Genomic DNA, 19385 nt, shown 5'->3' on the forward strand with positions numbered 1-19385 from the left:
GTGGACTTAGTCGAGTCCAACAGGGTACTCCCACTCTCTAGATCACTGGTCTCTCAACCGGATGACCCATCCAGTAGTGGCGAGGCTGTCCAACGCCGAACTTCAAGGTCTACAGCTGGCCAACATTCCAACCTTTTCCATCTTCCACAGGCAGTGGATAGAGGACTGGTCCCCACTCCTGTTTCGGCATCGAATGCTGTCTCAGCCTTGTATAGACCCTGGAATCAGGTTTTGGAGGTAACTTGTGTGAGTCATCGTCGGGCCGACGATGCAATTGGGGGGGATGGATTGTAGCAGGATGGGCGTTGGCTCCCACTCTACCCACGGCCCAGCCTCCGCCCACTCATCAGTGGGCTGATTGGCAACAGTATAAAAGCAACACACCTCCAAACACAGTTAGCTGTCTGTCCCCTCCACACTGGTCTATGATCCGTCCAGGCTGGCCTGTTGGGCTCGCCTGTGTTCACATCGCGCATCAGCGCAGGTATGTCGCTCCATCTTGCTGTTTATGCTATTGTTTTATGCTGCGAAGGGCATGGTCTTGAACTTGACCATGACCGTTTGTGTCTTTGTAGCCCCGGTGTGTCTACCCAGCTGGTTGGTGTTTTGCGCCGGGCATGCGTGCTGCTTCACGCTGCACAACTGGTATGTTGGTGGTCCTCCTTCTCCGCAGTATAACAAGTTAATTCGATGTCAGGCAGGCACTATAATAATCATGGCCTTTATTATTACTACAGTTTATTCTACCGGTGTCCGCCGCTGCAAGCGGGCCATCGTGGCTTCCGCCTTTGCTGCATAGCGGTACGTTGCTGTCTGTCTCTCTGCTCCTGTCTTGATGAACATTAGTATTATAAATTGGTAGAATGACAGGGCCATTTATCGTTTCAGGCACCGTGATACCTGCTGCTGCTTTGCAGGGTTTGAATTTCCCACGTATTACACAGACGCTCCACTCTCTGAGGTTCCCCTCCCCCCGTTCCTAAACGGCCGTGGAACAACGTGGCTCAGCCGAGCTCATGCCCTTATATGGGTTAAAGTACTCTTTGCTGACGCATTGATCCACACACTCAGGCTCACCACCAGCCTTCTGGTTTATTTTGTTTATTGTATATTTTGCATTATTGCTTTTGTTTAGTGTTATTTTGTGATTATTGCTTAGTTTGTGTTATTGCTTATTTTGGTGAGACTAGGCCCACAGATGGCATTCTATTATAATATATATATATACGATATACTATATATATATATATATATATATATTATACATATCACCTAATCCAAGCAAATGTTAAATTAATCTATTTTCCTGGCACTGCCTAAAGCTTTATTTCCTGTCTTGCAGGCCTGTGGCTGGGGACCCCTTGGTGCGAGGGAGCAGGTGACGGCTGCCCAGTTGGGTTGTGGTAATTCCCCTCTCCCCTGTTGCTGTGCTTTTAGTTGAAGTCATTTTAGTTCTGTATTGCTGTGCCATATTGGGGTGCCCCTCCTCTGGGTCAGCCGGCCTGCTCATCCTCCCCCAACCCCCCAGTACTGGCCCTATATAGGCAAATAGGTTTTATTATGAAGTGCATTGTCCTATTGTTTTAGCTAATTAATGTCAAGTTATTTTATTATTGAGATTTTAATACAATAAAGCTTTTTGTACCTTTGTATAAACACTGTTTCTGCCTTTAAATTAATTGTACAAACGAACTTGTGTGAGGAGCAATATATGTTCAGGCGGTTGGTTTATATTATACATTTTCTGGTTTATATTATACATATTTCCTGGGGTGCAACTCCCCAGGTGGCGTAGTTGGCTATATAGATATATTAATTCATACCGCCCTGCTACACAAGCGTTGTGTACCCGTCCCGCCAAGAACACACACAGAGGCACGGGGTTAGATGATGTGGTTCTCTACTGAGGAAGCTGCAATGGTTTGTTCAGACACAACATATACTGTAGAAGTTATAGCTCCTCCACTGGTTGTGACGTGACAAGGTGGGGTCCTATCTCCTCTTTGTTCTCTGTATGAACTTTCTCGATCACCTGTTGCCAACTAGTGTTGAGCCAATTAAATATGCAGATGATTTGACTCTCACTGAACATCTCATGGGCTCCCTTCCAGGACAGATGCAAGCAGCTGTTGATGCAGTTACAGCCTGGGGTCAGACCTACTGCCTAGCCGCCAATGCTGGAAAAACAAAGGACATGGTTATCAGTCTCAGGGAGCCTCAAAACAGACCAACACCTCCTCCTATTGTTTTGAACAACCAGGCAATAGAAAGGGTGGACACATTCAAGCTCCTTGGAATACAGCTCTCCTCTGACCTGAAATGGGACGCACAAGTTCAGTTCATGTTAAAGAAGGCTCAACCAAGGGTCCATTATCTGAGTGTGGCCAAACGAGCGCAGCTCCCTCCAGATGTGCTGACCCAGGTATACGTGACCTTCATCAGACCAGTGCTGGAGTATGCTTCACCTGTCTGGGGCGGCCTTCCAAAATACCTGATCCAGGAACTGGAATGTCTACAGAGAAGGTGCTGCCACATCATTGGGATACCAACTAATTCCTTCCCTACTCTGGAGACCAGGAGAGAGGAGGCCACTCTAAGAGAATTCAACCGAATGCTGACTGAAGGGACCAGTCCAATGATTCAGAGGCTGTCTGCAAATACGAGTCGCTACAACCTAAGGAATGGCAGGACACTCACACAACCTGTGAGCAACACGCAAAGGCACCAGATGACTTTCCTCCCAAGAGCCTACACACTTTATCATAAGAAATAGAGACATTTTATTGTTGTTAGATGTTTGACTGATGATTAGTTTTAGTTTTAGTATTTAATAGAGCGGTCCTCTTGTTTTTTTTTATCCTCTTGTTTTTTTTATTCAATTATTTTACTGTCAGAAACATCATAATTCATATTGTTATGCTATGATGTTTTCAAATAAAACTTGAACTTGAAACATAGCAGAGAGCTAGTACAGACCATAGACTGTAAAAAAGAATGGACAAAGCCACTCCCCTGCTTTCTACAGAACGAAAATGAAGCCGATAGTTCAGAAACGTGCATTCCTCCATCGTTAATATATACAGTTGGCCACGCCGGAACTCAAACGCTTGAGACCAGACACGTGACCAGCGAACCGGAAAACAACCCCCAAAAATGCTATTGGTTGGGTAGCTTAAATCAAGAGTAGGGCGGGGAATGAATGCTATTGGTTGTGTAGGTTGTCGATCAAATCATCCCGCCCCTCCTGGAGCATAGCCTACTTTATCGTCAATTTTAGAATAAATGGGACCATAATTTAGCAAAACGCATATCATGATGATTGAAAGGAGACTTTAAACTAGCGACTGGAAGCATATAGAATTTATGACAATTTTTATTACGGTAAGAAAATCTAGTCTAAAGTTTGTCAAAAACCCATTCACTTGCGTTAAAATAAATTCTTTCTGACACTGCAGGTCGGCGCAGGGTAAAACAGTGCCTCACTCTGGCCATTCATAAGCTTCCGTGTTGGCCTCATCGTAAATATCCAAGCCTTGCCCCTTGGTACAGACACAACATAATAGAAGTTATAGCTCCTCCACTGGTTGTGACGTCACATGGCAGAGAGCTAGTACAGACACAACATATAGAAGTTATAGCGCCTCCACTGGTTGTGACGTCACATAGCAGAGAGCTAGTACAGACACAACATATAGAAGTTATAGCGCCTCCACTGGTTCTGACGTCACATAGCAGAGAGCTAGTACAGACACAACATATAGAAGTTATAGCGCCTCCACTGGTTCTGACGTCACATAGCAGAGAGCTAGTTCGCCCTGCGAGGCGTTGTGATCTTGTAGATCCGCTATTTTGGCTATATCCTCAGAATAGGGATGCTAGGGTTCAAGTGGAAAATGTAAAAAGAAAAAGAGTTGGTAACCAAATGGACCCTTATTAGATCTTTAACTCTTGAGAGAGTAAAATGAAACCAAATGAACCCTTATGGGTCCATTTCGTTTCATTTTACGCTGAGCTCATGCCTCCTTCAATGCACGAGAGGCAACTGACCTTCTTGTCACCTGACAGGGGAGAGTTTCCCCGGTTGGACGTAGCATGTGGAAGGAACACGTTATTCCAACCAGTTCCTTTCCCCTCCATCAGGCGCCCCAGCTGTCATGGGGGAGGCGGTATAGTGACCAGGATTACTGCATGTTTTTGTGAGGGTATTAACTACCTTGAGAGACACGGGGAGAACATGCAAACTCCACACAGAGTAGGCCCTTTCGCCAACCCCACCTAGGGTATGGGCGCTGATGACGTGGAGGAGAAGACACGCCCCCAGCGCCCACAGCGTCCCCGGCAGGAATCGGCGGACCCTCTAGCTGTGAGGCAACATCGCTACCGACTGCGCCACCGTGCCCCCTGGTATCTACATATCTACACAGAATAATAACAATAATAATCTGCTATGGTCTAACATCTTACTTTAAATGTTCTCTCTCTCTCTCTCTCTCACACACACAGGGGTGCCGATATTTATAAGCTCTAATGGGTGCGCAACCTGGCACACACACACGCGCGTGCAGCACCCAAAACCGAAGATTTTTTCTGGTTTTGGACGGATACTTTTTTTAAAAACTTTATGTCGGTTAATTCAGTTTATTCAGTACACAAAATGTAGGCTACTCTGAACTGAGAATGTTTACAGTCAGTTTGCCAATAGTACAGTGGTACTGGTATGATTTTACAATGAATGTCAACTCAGACTCACTCATGACTTTTCAGCATGTTTCAACATTTCAGCACCGTCCATAAGTTATACAAAAGATAACGTGCTGACAATGCCAATGCAGAGAGCAGAACGCTTATGTTTTTTAAAATATCTTTTTGTCTATTTTAATTGTGAAGGAACCATCTCGCTGACTCGCTCCTTCTCTCTGGTCTCTCTCGTTGACCGTGCTGTGCCTTCACTCCCTGGAGTCGTGCGCATATTTGCGCAACATGGGCTAAAAATTAAGAAAGAAAAAAATGTATTTTAAATTAAAAAACACTCTGTGATGTTTTGGGCGACATCCTGCACAACTAAATTCAGAACATGTGCGGTGCAATGAACATACAGCGCTCGGGGCTCCAGCTGCTGCATGCGGGCTTGTAGACCTGTTCTGATGCCAGAGAGATTTGCAGCGCCGTCATAACATTGCCCTTTGCACCTACTTACATGGCAGTGAGAATCTTATCAAGACGCCATTTAACGGGTTAAACGGTGTCTCTGCTGTTGTTGTCGATGTCTCGTAAAATCCGACAAAAAGTTCCCCTGTCTCTAGCATATCAGTCACAAAACGAAAACAGACAGACACTTGCTCCTTGACTGTAATGTCAGCTGTCTCGTCGATCATCACAGAGAAACACTCAACAGACTGTAATTCCTTAAGAAGTTGTCCGAGCAAATCATGAGCCATCATTTCTGTCATTTCGTTAAGGATGTCATGAGATAGCCATTTACTCTCCTTACGAGCCAGCCAAGCTTTCAGCTCTGGGATCTCTGTGGCATGCAAATTTAGTAATTTGATCAAATTGGACTCTCTGGTCTGTTTTTCCTCTAATGGCCATTCCCTGGCTTGAAAGGTACTCAAGAGAGGATAAAATTGCCAGCAAAGCTTGTCTTGAATCAGTCAATATTCTTTAGTTTACCAGCAGACATGGAAGCGACAACATTTACACAGGCATTAACATTAGCAGCGACCTGAATGGCAGCCCGATGCACATCGCCTTTTTCGTGGACTCCAAATCTTTCAAGTGCTTTATTCCAGCTGGAAAAACCATCGTGTGCAAAAACGCTTTCATGCTATCTTGATCACGCCATTTCTACAGCTTTAGTGCAAACCGCGCTTTGGTTGAGTCATACGTGATCCATGGGTATTTCTCTTTGCAAGAAAGTTGATAGGCTATTTCCGACCTTGACGTCCCTTACTCTGCACATCTTTACGGGTGTGACAGGGTCAAAGCAGGGGGGTGAAACCAAATTGTAACATTTTTTATTGATGATGAAAAACCTGTATTACGCACTTAAAAACATCATTCTCTTAACTATATTTCTGCACTGCATGTTTTATGGTTGACAATGTATTTCCCCCCGGTCCCCGAGCCACTTGACATTGGACTCCCCTATAGGCTGTGTGACATTGGCCTTGTGACAGCGGACGGCCAATGTCCCCAGGTCACGCTGGTGGCAGAGCGAATGAGGGCGGAGTAGGGTGTGGCCCACCTTATTCAAAAGTGAGCGCGAGCCACTTGGACAGCAGAGAGACAGGCATACAGGGCAGTGTGGAAGTGACAGCCAGAAGGGACGGTTGTGCACAGGAGGAGCAGACATACCACGGAGCAGAGGTGGGGAATACAGTGATCGCGGCACGTACCAAGCCACCAGCAGCGGACGGTGAGCAGACGGCGCAGTAGCAGCAGAGACGGGGAGGACAGACAGACGAACCAAGGAACGGAGGAGAGGTCCAGTGGCGATAACGTTGCGCGCTTCACACCCTCAAAGCCAGACGTACAGTCTGGCGGGCGAGTAAGTGTCCTTCTATGCAACGTTACCTTTATAAACCCACGGTCCTAAACCTCATATGTGAAATATACCTGAACAGATGAACTGGTTCTAGTTTCTATGATTGCAGGCAATACGCACGAAGACAAGAAGAGACAGTGATTCCTGGCCTAAACCCCCGCTCCAGTTAAACCCCATATAAGGACATTCCCACCTTTTGCATTGAACCGTGATGAGTATATGACATATAGCAATTGAATTGGCACTTGGCACTTTACTGCTTCAGTAATAGTTGGCACTTTAACGCTAAATTCATTATTTATTTGCTATAGTTTGCACAAGCCCTGTCTGTTTTTAGTGTTTGGTGATTGTCTGTATTCCTGTATTTTAGTTAGTTAGTGGGCGCATTAGGAGGTTGAGGTTTTAGAATTAGTGTTATATTTTGTTTATGCTTTTCAATATTTTATGGCTTATAGACGCCACTGTATTAGTTTAATAAAATAGATTACCTTTTTATACAAACCTGTTTCCGTCCAGCTTTCTCCAAGGGATATGTGTTGAAGTGTTGTTCTCATTTAAAAGTATTGTACTTACCTGGGTAAACTCGAACCTGTGAATAGCCTAAGAAAGAGTGTTACAGAGGACCCTACCTCTTAAATAAAAAGGTGGCGTAGTCTTGCAGTACCTAACAAACAGTATTATTCTCACAGTAATTACGCACCCCGCACTTTACCGTGCAACTGATATTTTATTGTTGTGAGTTTAATGTGTATTGTTATTTATTTATTATTGAGACAAAGTAAAGAGTGTCAGCATTCTAAAAAGAAGTGGCAAGTTACATGTGACAACCTGGCCACCGTCACATATTTGGCGTAGCGCGGCAGGACTGGGTAGAGAACAACACAAAATCCCTAAGAGAAACTGTATTGAAATTTTGCTGTTTTGCTGCTTTTTGTTTTGTTTTGTTTGGTTGAATCAAGAAAGTAATGATGATGATGCCAGTGTATCCAGGGGCACCGTGGCTACCTAAGTTTTCGGGCATAGAAGGTGAGGAGAAATACAGGGAATGGAGAGAACAGATTAAAGGATTATTGGGCACTCAGGATTTAACAGAGGAGAAAAAAGTTGCTTTTGTAGTACAGACCCTTACTGAGGAAGCTAAGCGACAAATTAGTGTAATTGACAAGGAAGATCGCAATACAGTGGCCAAAGTCTTTAAATGTTTAGACACGTTGTATAAAACATCTGTTTCTGCTTCCCAAGCTCGTGCCTTGTTCTATGGCTGTGCGCAACGCGCAGGCGAAAGTGTGCAGGCTTATATTTTGAGGCTTAGAGAGTTGTTCTGCGGGCTGCGGCGGCTCGACCCAGACACCGCTCCCTCCGATGCCATTCTGCGAGAGCAGTTACTTGTAGGACTGTCTGAAGGCCCTCTGGGTCAAGCCTTAAGAATATATGCCCGTCGAAACCCCACAGAAGACTTAACCGCCCTAAAAAATGAGGCCTTCCTACTAGACACTGAACATAGAAGAGAAGGGACTGCTGAAATCTTGTGCCATGCTGTTAAACCTGTCTCTATCCCAACACCCTCACAGGAATCTGAATGGAGAGAGAAACTGAAACAGGAGATTATGGAAGACGTCAAGTCGCAAATGCAGGGGTTTACGCAGGAGCTCATGAAAGAGATCAGACCGCTCCTTCGACCCAACACCACCGATACACGACCTCGCGGTTCGCCCCCATCTGAACGACGCCGGGAGCCGTACCAACGCAACGAGTGGGATGAGGGAGGTAGGCCGATCTGTAGGAGCTGTAGGCAGTCTGGGCACATTGCTCGCTTTTGTAAATCTGACCCCAATCATTTAAACTAGTACGCCCTGTCGCCGAGGTCCGGGAGACAGGGGTGCAGCGCGCACTCGCCAGATCAAGGGCTAATGAAGTGTTTATTGGGGACTGTCCGACTATTGGGATCACTATGGGAGGAGTCCACTTAAGGGGGTTACTGGATACTGGGTCACAAGTCACATTAATGCAGCAAAGCTTATTTGAGGAAAAATTCTCACACCTAACGTTGGGAAATGGGCCCCTTGTTTTTAAATTACGCGCCGCTAATGGTCTTGACTTACCGTACACTGGCTATGCCATATTGGACCTAGAGCTGGAGGGAATGAAGATCCCAGGGAGAGGAGTTGTAATCGTGAAAGATGAACATTGTACTCAACCGCTGATTATTGGGATGAATGTCGTGAACGCTGTATGGCATGCCCTCTTTAAATGGCCTGGGAGGCCTGTGTTTCCATGTCAGCAGGGAAGGACGCTGTGGAAGGACGCATTCGCCACCTGTAGGAGGGTGGAGGCAGTGACGAACGAAGATGGGTCCATCGGTTATGTGTGGCCGGTCGGCCGGCGGAAGATTCGAATCCCCGCGCAGAGTGAAGTGATGATCTGGGGCCGCGCTTGGAGAGGACCAAATGGAGCGGACTACGAGGCCTTGATGGAAGCCTTGCCGGATGGAAAAGATTTGGGAGTGGCCCGTGCCCTCGTCACGGTGCGCCACGGACGTGTTCCCATACGAGTGTGCAACCCACACGCATATAGTCTGGTCCTGGACCGCCACCAGAAGCTGGGGAGGCTGTACCCGGTGGAAGAAGCGGATGTCCGAGGCGGCAGGGACCTGAGCCTGTCCCTGGGGACCGACGGAGAGGTGGAAGTGGCCGTAATCAGTGTGGAAGATGATGGACCACTGAAGACCCTGCCCGAAGAGATGGAAGTGTTGACGGAGCGTGATGACCTGCCGGAGGCGCAGAAGAGAGAGTTACACGAGATGTTGTGTCGGTGGAAGAAGGTGTTCGCCATCCATGACGAGGATTTCGGACGGACGGACGTCGTGCAACACCAGATACCGACCGGAGACGCGGCACCCATACGAGAGCGACACCGGCCGTTGCCGCCCTCCATGTACCGGGAGATGAAGACCCTCCTGAATGAGATGCTGGAGAAGGGAGTCATCAAGGAGAGTTGCAGTCCGTGGGCGGCACCTATCGTACTGGTCAAGAAGAAAGATGGCAGCTGGAGGTTCTGCGTCGACTACAGGAAACTTAACGCCGTGACGCACAAGGACGCCTTCCCCCTACCCAGGATAGAAGAGACGCTCACCAGCCTGACGAAGGCGCAATGGTTCTCCACGTTAGACCTGGCCAGCGGGTATTGGCAAGTAGGAATGGATCCCCGGGACCGGGAGAAGACCGCCTTTACGACCCCGCTGGGCCTGTTCGAGTTTCAACGCATGCCGTTCGGGCTTTGTAATGCGCCCGCGACGTTTCAGAGGCTGATGCAGCAGTGTCTGAGTGGTCAGGTGACAGAATCCTTGCTGGTATATCTTGATGACATTATAGTATATTCACCTGACTTCTCCTCTCATCTACAGCACCTCGAGCTCGTCTTCCAACGCCTGTGGAGACATGGACTGAAGCTGCGGTTAGACAAATGCAAACTTCTGCGGAGGGAAGTGCAATTTCTGGGCCATGTCGTGGACAAAGAGGGAGTGCGGCCCGATCCGGAGAAAGTGGTGGCAGTGCGGGACTGGACACCACCCTCAACGGTCCGCGAGGTCCGCGCGTTTCTAGGTCTAGCGGGTTACTATAGGCGTTTCGTGTCCTCTTTTGCTGCTATAGCACGACCCTTAAACAACTTATTGATAGGAATCCCAAATGACGTAAAATCCCACCAGTGTAAAGTCGAGTGGACTTCGGAGTGCCAGCGGGCGTTTGATGCGTTAAAGAGTGCCCTCACACAAGCCCCGGTGTTAGCGTATGCGGATTATACACAGCCTTTTGTGGTTTACACTGATGCGAGTGGCCGTGGGTTGGGAGCGGTTCTAGCCCAGGTCCAAGACGGTCACGAACGTGTAATAGCTTATGCAAGCCGCAGTCTCCACCCGACCGAGCAGAATGACGCAAATTATAGCTCGTTCAAATTGGAGCTTTTGGCCCTTAAATGGGCCGTGACCGAGAAGTTTAAAGATTATCTCACTGGCGCTCGATTCACAATATTCACGGACAATAACCCTGTTGCGCATCTCCAAACGGCTAGATTGGGAGCTGTGGAACAACGGTGGGCTGCTCAACTTGCGTCGTTTACTTTCGACATCAAGTATCGACCGGGCAAAAACAACGCCAACGCTGATGCCCTATCGCGGTTCCCAGTGCAGCCTGTAGATGTGGCGGCTGTACAATCGACGCCAGCAGCCCGGGAGGATGAGTGGAGAGAGACGCAGGATCGGGATCCAGATGTGCAGGTGGTGAAGAGGTGCGTGGAACGGGGGAGAGCCCCTAATATGGTGGAGAGGAAGAATTGGACTCGGGGAGCGCGGCAACTGTTACGCCAGTGGAACAAACTGATTATACGAAATCATGTGTTATATAGGAAGGTGACCGATCCTTATACCAAAGAACAATACTCACAGATCATTTGTCCAGGTTCACGCAGAGAGGAGGTATGGAGAGGAATCCACACGGCCGCGGCGCATGCTGGGTTGGAGAGGACCTTGGCCCAGCTGCGACGTCGGTTCTATTGGCCAGGCATGGAGGGAGCGGTGCGTCAGTTACAACAGGGTTGTGTCGCCTGCAGCCTGCAGAGGAACAGGTCAGAGCCTCGGGCCCCCTTACAACCCTTTGAAGTCTCATATCCACTAGAAGTAATAGCCATTGATTTCCTCACATTAGGTAGGCCTGCTGATGCGTGGCAAAACATTCTGGTAGCTACTGACTTATTCACCCGTTATAGTTGGGCTATTGCCACCCGAGACCAGACTGCGCACACCACTGTCCGTGCGTTATGGACGCATATTATCCAGCCGTTCGGCTGTCCGGCCCGGTTCCACTCAGATCGAGGCCCCAACTTCGAGTCCGAGTTAATGCACCATTTATGTCAGACTTATGGTATTGCAAAAAGTCGCACCACTCCGTACCACCCGGCTGGGAACGGTGGAGTGGAACGATTTAATCAGACATTACTGAACATGTTGCGATCACTAGACACTGATAAACAAGGAAGATGGAATGAGCACTTACCCGAGTTAGTTCATGCTTATAACAACACGATCCATAGTGCTACGGGTTATGCCCCCGCCTACTTAATGTTTGGCCGACATTTGAGGCGCCCTATAGATGTCCAGTTAGGAGTGCAGTCAGCGCAAGAGCGCATGGGAGTGGGTGGCTGGGTACAGGACCACCAACAGAGAATGGCGACAGCTTATAGGACCGCAGGGGAGAGGATGGGAGAAACGGCCAAGAGGAGAAAGCAGGTTTATGACCGTAGGGCCGGTATTACACCCCTATTACCAGGAGAGAGAGTGTGGATTCGAAATAGGAAGAGAGATGGCCAGGGGAAATTGAGTACGTGGTGGGACCCCGAGCCTTACGCAGTGATGGAACAGGTGGGAGCTACGGGGTTGGTGTACCGAGTCAGACCCGAGAAGGGGGGGCGAGAAAAGACCATACATAGAAATGCGTTGAAAGTGTGTGTAGCCCCCAGGTCGCCCCACGAGGACCCCCCAGCTGTAGTGCAGCCCGAGCAGGTAGAAGCAACAACGCCGCAGTATTATGGGTTTCTCTCCGTCCCGAGAGCACCAGATGAGCCACGGCGCTCGGGAAGAGCAAATATAGGCCAGCCACCCCAGAGGTATGGACATGATTAGGGACAGTTGCAGGGACTGGCAACGGAAAAGTGGGGGGGGATGTGACAGGGTCAAAGCAGGGGGGTGAAACCAAATTGTAACATTTTTTATTGATGATGAAAAACCTGTATTACGCACTTAAAAACATCATTCTCTTAACTATATTTCTGCACTGCATGTTTTATGGTTGACAATGTATTTCCCCCCGGTCCCCGAGCCACTTGACATTGGACTCCCCTATAGGCTGTGTGACATTGGCCTTGTGACAGCGGACGGCCAATGTCCCCAGGTCACGCTGGTGGCAGAGCGAATGAGGGCGGAGTAGGGTGTGGCCCACCTTATTCAAAAGTGAGCGCGAGCCACTTGGACAGCAGAGAGACAGGCATACAGGGCAGTGTGGAAGTGACAGCCAGAAGGGACGGTTGTGCACAGGAGGAGCAGACATACCACGGAGCAGAGGTGGGGAATACAGTGATCGCGGCACGTACCAAGCCACCAGCAGCGGACGGTGAGCAGACGGCGCAGTAGCAGCAGAGACGGGGAGGACAGACAGACGAACCAAGGAACGGAGGAGAGGTCCAGTGGCGATAACGTTGCGCGCTTCACACCCTCAAAGCCAGACGTACAGTCTGGCGGGCGAGTAAGTGTCCTTCTATGCAACGTTACCTTTATAAACCCACGGTCCTAAACCTCATATGTGAAATATACCTGAACAGATGAACTGGTTCTAGTTTCTATGATTGCAGGCAATACGCACGAAGACAAGAAGAGACAGTGATTCCTGGCCTAAACCCCCGCTCCAGTTAAACCCCATATAAGGACATTCCCACCTTTTGCATTGAACCGTGATGAGTATATGACATATAGCAATTGAATTGGCACTTGGCACTTTACTGCTTCAGTAATAGTTGGCACTTTAACGCTAAATTCATTATTTATTTGCTATAGTTTGCACAAGCCCTGTCTGTTTTTAGTGTTTGGTGATTGTCTGTATTCCTGTATTTTAGTTAGTTAGTGGGCGCATTAGGAGGTTGAGGTTTTAGAATTAGTGTTATATTTTGTTTATGCTTTTCAATATTTTATGGCTTATAGACGCCACTGTATTAGTTTAATAAAATAGATTACCTTTTTATACAAACCTGTTTCCGTCCAGCTTTCTCCAAGGGATATGTGTTGAAGTGTTGTTCTCATTTAAAAGTATTGTACTTACCTGGGTAAACTCGAACCTGTGAATAGCCTAAGAAAGAGTGTTACAGAGGACCCTACCTCTTAAATAAAAAGGTGGCGTAGTCTTGCAGTACCTAACAAACAGTATTATTCTCACAGTAATTACGCACCCCGCACTTTACCGTGCAACTGATATTTTATTGTTGTGAGTTTAATGTGTATTGTTATTTATTTATTATTGAGACAAAGTAAAGAGTGTCAGCATTCTAAAAAGAAGTGGCAAGTTACATGTGACAACCTGGCCACCGTCACACGGGCACTGCTGCTCGTCCTAGGGGTAGTAGGGGCGCTCGGGCCGCTGGTTGTATGGTTGGCTGTGCTGTCCGCCTCGGCAGGGCCAGGGACCACCAGGTCCAGTCTTCAAGGCTACTACCGTGAAGACTGGAGCCTGCAAAACGTAAACAAATGGGAGCGCGCTGCGAGTACGAGCGGCTGCGAGTACGCTCATCCTCGCACCCCCCCCCCCCCCCCCCCCCCCCCACCCCCACCAATGACTGGTTCTCCGAGCCAGATTGCTAGTACTACTACTGTATTGTACAGTATTACTACTGTAATGGTTATGGTACTGTAAATCTGGGCACCCACCACTGATTTTGAAAAATAATGAGTATATATATATATATATATATATATATATATATATATATATATATATGTATATATATATATATATGTATGTATATATATATATATATATATATATATATATATATATATATATATATGTATATATATATATACATATAATATATATTATTTTTTTATTTATTTTTTTCACCAGCACCCGGTGGGTGCTCGTCATTTCAACTGGGTGCTTTAGCCCTGAGGCACCCACAGTATCGGTGCCCTTGCCCACACACACACACACACACACACACACACACACACACACACACACACACACACACACACACACACACACACACACACACAGAGAGAGAGAGCGAGAGAGAGAGAGAGAGAGAGAGAGAGAGAGAGAGAGAGAGAGAGAGCAGAGCGGAGGTCTTTGTATCAAGCACAGAGAGGCAGTCTCTCTCTCTCTCTCTCTCTCTCTCTCTCTCTCTCTCTCTCTCTCTCTCTCTCTCTCTCTCTCTCTCTCTCCCCCCTATTCTCTATTAGTATGGTGGTTTTCCAGAGTTCATCACAGCAGAAGAGGGCTCACACATTGGTGTGTTATCTGTGAGTATATTACTATTCTTACTATTATATCACTATTATATCACTATCACTATCACTATTATATCACTATTATATCTATATCACTACTATATCACTATTATTAGGCTACTATTATATCACCATGATTACTAATAGCTCTGTTGAACTGAGAGTGTAATCTAATGCAGATATACATGGCTGTACATTTAAACAGCATTTTGTTCAGTACTTTTACTTTTACTCCTCTACAATTATTTGAAAACTTCAGTTATAGTTACTTTGTAGATTTTGATTATTATTGCAAAACATTACCCACTTCAGCCATATATACATTTCGACAATTTGAAAATAGCAGATCTACAAGCTCACAATTCGTCACAATGCGGCGCATTGAGAGCTTGTAGATCTGCTATTTTCAAAAGATGTTCATACATTTGAAAACTTGAAATGGGACATTCTGCATAATGAGTACTTTTACTTTTGATACTTTAATTACATTTTATACTTTACGTACGTTTTCTCAAGTGCATTTACATCTAATCTATAATGATTATTACATTGGCACGGCGGCCAGTTAAATGAAGATTATAGGCTACTCACAATGTCAGTAAATGTGTTTTGAAGTTGGACAGTCCGTTTAGATTTTCCCAATTCAATAAGGGAGAGATCAAGTCGTTGCAAACAAAGGTTTTATTGAATACAAAAATTGGCAAATTAGCAATTAGACTCTGGCTAGAAGTGCTCGCACTTAATGCTGGTAATGACAACAGAGACTTAATGCTGTTAATGACAACAGAGACTTAATGCTGTTAATGACAACAGAGACTTAATGCTGTTAATGACAACAGAGACTTAATGCTGTTAATGACAACAGAGACTTAATGCTGTTAATGACAACAGAGACTTAATGCTGTTAATGACAACAGAGACTTAATGCTGTTAATGACAACAGAGACCTTCCTGAATGAATTTACGCTTAGAGCTCCATTTCAATAATGGAGAGATCAAGTTGTTGCAAAAGAAAGTTTGATTGAATGAAACAATTTTGGCAATTAGACCCTGTTAACATTTAACAAACATAATGCAACATACATGTGTATAAGATTTGCTTTTATTAGTATCAGACTGTGGTTGTACTGGTCAGCTCCCAGTACAACAGCATCACACTGTGGCTGTACCGGTCAGCTCCCAGTGTATGCACGGCTTGTTTTCATAGACCTGGTTCCTGATTTGTCTCGCAGAATCTGGCAACACTGCTAGTGGCTCCCCATTGGCTTAGACCTGTTGCTTATTTCTCTGCAGAATCTGGCAACACTGCTAGGCCAGAACGGACGCTACGCAGCTCGTGTGCAGAGGTGTAAAGTAACTAAGTACATTTACTCAAGTACTTTACTTAAATTGTGTCCTATTTATTACTCTGTGTCACAGCGATTTGAACCGACGGCAGGCGTGTGTAGTAGCCATAGAGGCGAGACGCGTGTCTAGTACCATAGCTTGGGAGGACGAGACCGCCCGTTCAGAGTATGGGAAAGTATCCCCATTGGCTTAAAGGACAGCCAATGATTGAAAACATGTCGCGAATATGTGGAACACATGGATGACTAGTAGGTCAGTCTCTTCTTAGACCAGCTTGCAAGCTGGTAAAAAGGACTACCAAACCCCACCCAGCTGCTTTAAATAAGGTACTTTAAGTACATTTTGATACCAATACTTTTGTACTTTTACTCAAGCAAATTTTGAATTCCGGACTTTCACTTGTAACTTCTACATTGCAGTAATGATACTTTTACTTAAATAAAAAAAATGTACTTTTTCCACCACTGTTGAATACATTCAAACTTGTTTTTTTATACGCAAGGATCTCCAACAACGTTTTCACCTTGTTGTAGATTTATCATTTAAAAAATGATGTTTTATTCACCATTAGCATGAACAACAGAAAGTTGTGTTACAGCTGTGGGTCCAGTATAGGCCTGTGCAGACAGGGTGCGATTAGTCAATCAGTTTTTACCGCATGCAAAAAGACGCACAATCGAACTGGGTTGGATTGGGAAAAAAACGCATCGCCGCATCGCATCGCTGCACGGTAAATTCAGAACCATTGTGCATGAGGTCATTGAGAACCATGTGTTCATTTAGAAAATGATACTGTCCGTTTTTTCCGTGCGAAAAATCGCACCCTGTCTGCAAAGGCCTTATCTGAGTTATTAGTCACACTCTTCTAAACCGTTGGTTCTCAAAGTGGGGTCCGGGGACCCCCAGGGGTACTTGAGGGGGTTCCAGGGGGTCCCCAGCTAAATGATGGATAGGAACCAAATGGACCCTTATGGGTCTGTAACTCTGAGCGTGTACAAATGGAACCAAATGGACCGGGTCCATTTGGTTCCATTTGTACACGCTCAGAGTTAAATTAACATTATACAATATGAATTGGGGTCCCAGAGGTATAAATGCCATTAAATGGGGGTCCGTAGCCTCTAATGCATGTTAAACTGGGGGTCCTTGAAATTAAAACGCTTGAGAATCACTGCTAGAGAGCCGTAAAAACCTTCTCTTATTGGGGTCCCTGGGTTATCTTTTCAAATGGGGGTCCGCGGGCTAATAAGTGTCAATTTGGGGGTCCTTGACATGAAAAAGTTTGAGAACCACTGTTCTAAACCACTGAATTTGTCTCACGGTGTGTGTTGTGTGTCTATGACCCTGTTAAACCGGGTCATAATGACAGATATCTTCATATCTGTGACTGTTTGAACATGTTGGTGATGAACATACTGCAGATATTCCTCTCCTCGTCACTCGGCCCAACCTGGTTGATTGTGTGTTTTTTTCAGTCTCACATCAACATGTCATTTCAAAATACAATAATGATACAGATCAGTGATGGAAAAGGCTTCCAAACTGGTCCAATCTCTACTCTGTGGGAGTGGGAGCCCCCACCAGGGAGCTAGCTTTACAGACCCCCCCCCCCCCTATACCAACAGCAAATACAGTTTTACAGACCACAGGATCCAGTGGTTGCTTGTCCCCCCCCACAGCATACCAACAACGACAAATGAATCCTTCATTGACTTGCATATGTTTTCAGTGTACTGTATATGTTCATTTATCATGTTCTTTTTACAAACAAATCTTTCAAAATGTATTTACAATACACTTTTCTCCTGTAAGTGCATGCCCTGGATGTTGTTATAAATATTTTTTATGTGGTGTCTAATACATTTTCTGTATAGTTTTTTGCATTACTTAATGTAATGTGTGAAACTGTAGGGTAAAGAACCTTTTCTCTACAACCCAAAATGTGCAACTGATACAAATGCATCCTTGAGGTATGACAAAAATGTACTTACATACATATTATGTTCATTTCCCTTTCTTTATAGGAGTGCACCATGGCATCCATGACGTCAGCTTCACCTACCACTGACTGGTTTGACTACTATGACAATATCACTTCACCACTTCCTTCACCTACCATTGAATATGACTACGAATACTATTTTGCCAATGACACTGTTCCTAATTTCCACAACTGGTGCATTAACAATCCCCGGTGCGTCACCCTGCTTGTGATACGTGCGATCATCTTCCTGCTCGGGGTTGTGGGCAACGGCCTGGTCATCTGGGTCATTGGCTTCAAGATGAAGCAGAAGACGGTGACCACAACATGGTACCTCAGCCTGGCCGTCTCCGACTTCATCTTCTGCACAACGCTGCCTTTCGAATTCCATGCGATAGCATCAGGATCTTGGATTTTTGGACTTTTCATGTGCAAGTTCATCTCCTTTGTCTTGTTCCTCAACATGTTCAGTAGTATTTTCCTGATGGTTGTCATCAGTGTTGACCGTTGTGTGAGTGTTGTGTTTGTGTTTTGGGCCCGAAGCAATCGTACGATGAAAAGGGCAACGTTTACAGTGGTCGTTGCCTGGCTCTTTGCTATGGTGCTGAGCATTCCCTCCTTAGTGGTTCGTGACATAGACAAAACAGACGATAATCAGGTTACTAAATGCTACAACAATTATGAAATGCTACCCGGCAGCTCTACAGGTGTCCCTGTCTTTCGCTTTGTTCTAGGCTTTGTATTCCCTCTGGTCATCATCATTGTGTGTTCTTCTACTATCATTGTAAGGCTACGGAACAACAGGATGGCCAGGACGGCCAGCACGGCCAGGCCCTTCAAAGTCATGACTGCCGTGATTGTCACATTTGTCGTCTGTTGGCTCCCTTACCACATCTTTAGATTACTAGCCATCAACCTCAGTCTGACTCACGACACATTGATTGGCATTGGATCTGATATATCAGTGACTCTTTTTAGCGCAAACAGTTGCATCAACCCGTTCCTCTATGCGTTCATGGGCAAAGTCGGCGAGCAGAAACCGTGGAGCTATTTCAACAAAATTGTTTCAAAAATTGAAAATGCTTTCAATGAAGAGAAAAAGATCCATGTGACAGATGACCTGTTCTGAGTCCAATGTCCACCACCCAGAGACAAACAGGACTTTAGTCTATGCTAGTCTAGGATGGCTCAAGGTAGAAGACAGAGTGCAACATCTCTTGATGGGTCTGGTCTTTAAAGGTTCTATGACATTAATTTTCTTTTTTTCTTTTTTATGTTTCTTTGGGGGGTTTTATGACCTCAATTACTCCCAAAAAATCTGAACTTTGAACATTCAGTGGATTTTCTGTGGTCTGGGGTTTTCTGAATAATTAGACTGAAAAGTAATCTGAGCTTGGCCCTTGGGCAGTGAAGTCACAGCCGATTAATCCCGCCCACTCTTCTCCTCGCCCCTCCCATCCCCTATC

General features: G+C 46.0%; 1 protein-coding gene across 1 annotated transcript; it reads left to right on the plus strand.

The window, feature by feature from the left end:
• Positions 1-17971: 17971 nt before the first annotated feature.
• Positions 17972-19048, plus strand: LOC311051664 (chemerin-like receptor 1; the record flags this gene model as incomplete). Its single annotated transcript, XM_084066247.1, has 1 exon — positions 17972-19048. One exon carries the CDS (start codon positions 17972-17974, stop codon positions 19046-19048), a length of 1077 nt encoding a protein of 358 aa, XP_083922373.1.
• Positions 19049-19385: the final 337 nt, after the last annotated feature.

This window comes from Gymnoscopelus microlampas (assembly GCF_963454915.1).
Source record: "Gymnoscopelus microlampas genome assembly, chromosome: 9".
NCBI lineage: Eukaryota > Metazoa > Chordata > Actinopteri > Myctophiformes > Myctophidae > Gymnoscopelus > Gymnoscopelus microlampas.